Below are 2,104 nucleotides of genomic sequence, written 5' to 3'. Positions count from 1 at the left end.
GGTTACATTTAAACCAATCACAACGAGCATCGCCCACTGTGATCACATGGACCGGCACGCGAAGACATGACACTGATGATACATTCGCGTGACATGACAGATCTGCTTTGGTTCGAATTCATGGTTTCTGCGGGACTAAAACCTACGTTATACTCCCGTGAAAAAGGTTCCTAATTCGAAGTCTTCGCTGTCGTGCCGTTTATTTGACGCTACTGTTGTGTGTAATGGTGGATATTACAGCCTTGTATCTGGAAATGCTCAACAACTGAATCTCTCTTTTAGCGCTTTTCACTGTCGAGAATAGGCTCGATTTCCGCCGCTTTCTCGAGTCCGGTCTACGTTCCTCCCCGAGAAGAGACGGCTGGACGCGTGAGCGGCAAAGCATGTCTGTGACGTCTCAAAATAATGTAATTCTTGCGACGCTTCAGGTGGCCGGAAATGTCATCTGATGACAATCATAGGCAGGCACACATGACGCCTACGGCTCGTAAAATTTGTGGCGTTTTTTTCACATTATTGTTGCGGAAGGGCTTTACATGCTGTGTTCTATAGAAGGGTTTTTTTTTTTTTTTTTTTTTTTTAAAGTAGAGCAGAACGGTTTGACTATACTGTAGCAACTGTCATGTCAAAGGTCACACATATGTTGGTGTAAATGGTGTTGACACCATGTTTATGTTTTACTTGTTCGGTTTGCTTTGGCTCATTTAAAAATTTAATTTTGTCTGGCTTCGCCAGAGACTGGTGTTGCTTCTCTTCAAGAAGACTAAGGTACACATCAATTTGACTGGGTGTTTTGTTTCTTGAAATCGATGTTTGCGTTTATTCCTCCCTTTGTTTACTTTGTTCGTTATCTCATATTCTGGTACCACATGATTCAAATATAGATTCTAACGTATAAGTCTGTTGACTATTTTTCGTGTTCTATATGCTACTATGGTTTAGATCAGGTAAGATTTCATCAGTTGACGGTATTTGGTTAAATATCCCCCTAATGCGATCGCACTTCATATCGAACAACTCCTTTGCTACTGCGAGAAAGCTAATTTATGCAGCCTGCTCGATTCAGGCAGGCAGATTTCTTATTGGTTGAAATTAACAATGCCAAGTCCACGAGTCCAACCGTGAGTTCGGGGGAGGAGCGCGGGCTCTTTTCCCGAACAGCGGCTGGTAATCGAGCCTATGTCGAGAACGACAATCTGTCCGTCCGTAAGGCCGCGTATTCTTTGTAAGACGTCACTGAGACGTGCAGGTTACAATACACAGTGATAACAATGGGGTGACAGGCCTGCACAACTCCCATCCACGTGTAATAGCCGGTTAAAGCTTTGCTCTAACGAGTATATCCTTTAGGGATCTGCCCCTTTTGTACGAGACAATAGGGGGATCTTTGAATATTCTTCTAAGCAATGGTTGTTGTTGAATTAAATGCCATTTCTGCATAAGTATTTGCTTTAAGTTAGGCACTGAAGGGCGATATTGTGTGACAAAAGGCAAGATTCGCTTGTCTTGTTTACGTTTCTGTTGTAGGGCAGCTTTTCTCTCCTCAAATGTAATTTCTGCGAGAGTTGTTGAAACAAGAGTTTCAGGATACCCTCTCTCGATGAGATTTGTTTTAAATTGTGAAATAGCAGTTTTGAATGCTGTTTCAGAGGAGTTGGTTCGGAGAAGTCTGAACGCTTCGCCCTTGATGAAGCCCTTTTTGACCCCTGGTGGGTGGCAACTCGAGAAATGCGTGTACTGAAATGTTTCAGTAGCTTTGAAATGAGTTTTAATGTCTAGTCTAGACTTTTGTGCAAATCTTTCGCCTTTGTAAACTTTTGTGTCGAGGAACGTTGTTTCCGTGTCGGAAACTTCAGCCGTGAACTTGATAGTGGGATGGTGGCTATTTGCTAGTTCAATGAACTGCGTGACTTCGTCTCTGTTTATATTCCAGATAGAGAATATATCGTCAATATACCTTTTCCAGGCGAGTGGTTTTTGAGCGCTTTGATTTAAGATTTGTGATTCTACCTTTCCCATAAAGATGTTGGCAAAAGCGACTGCCATTTTTGTACCCATGGCTGTTCCATGTGTTTGGAGGTAGTTTTTTCCAGTAAACTGGAAT

At 42.4% G+C, this 2,104-nt stretch overlaps 1 protein-coding gene across 1 annotated transcript; it reads right to left on the bottom strand.

The window, feature by feature from the left end:
• Nucleotides 1-1,268: 1,268 nt before the first annotated feature.
• LOC149107626 (uncharacterized) lies at nucleotides 1,269-2,092 on the bottom strand. Its single transcript, XM_089296401.1, has one exon. The coding sequence runs from the start codon at nucleotides 2,056-2,058 to the stop codon at nucleotides 1,318-1,320; it is 741 nt and encodes a 246-aa protein (XP_089152527.1). The 5' UTR covers nucleotides 2,059-2,092; the 3' UTR covers nucleotides 1,269-1,317.
• Between the last annotated feature and the right edge of the window lie 12 nt (nucleotides 2,093-2,104).

This window comes from Orbicella faveolata, unplaced genomic scaffold (assembly GCF_042242905.1).
Source record: "Orbicella faveolata isolate gen_17 unplaced genomic scaffold, um_ofav_v1 contig_26, whole genome shotgun sequence".
In the NCBI taxonomy this organism is placed as follows: domain Eukaryota; kingdom Metazoa; phylum Cnidaria; class Anthozoa; order Scleractinia; family Merulinidae; genus Orbicella; species Orbicella faveolata.
The sequence above is the reverse complement of the archived record's forward strand: the minus strand, read 5'-3'. Positions and strand labels throughout refer to the sequence as shown.

Coding starts and splice junctions, on each gene's coding strand:
- LOC149107626 (XM_089296401.1), bottom strand. CDS start 2,058: ATGGGTACAAAAATGGCAGTCGCTTTTGCCAACATCTTTATGGGAAAG.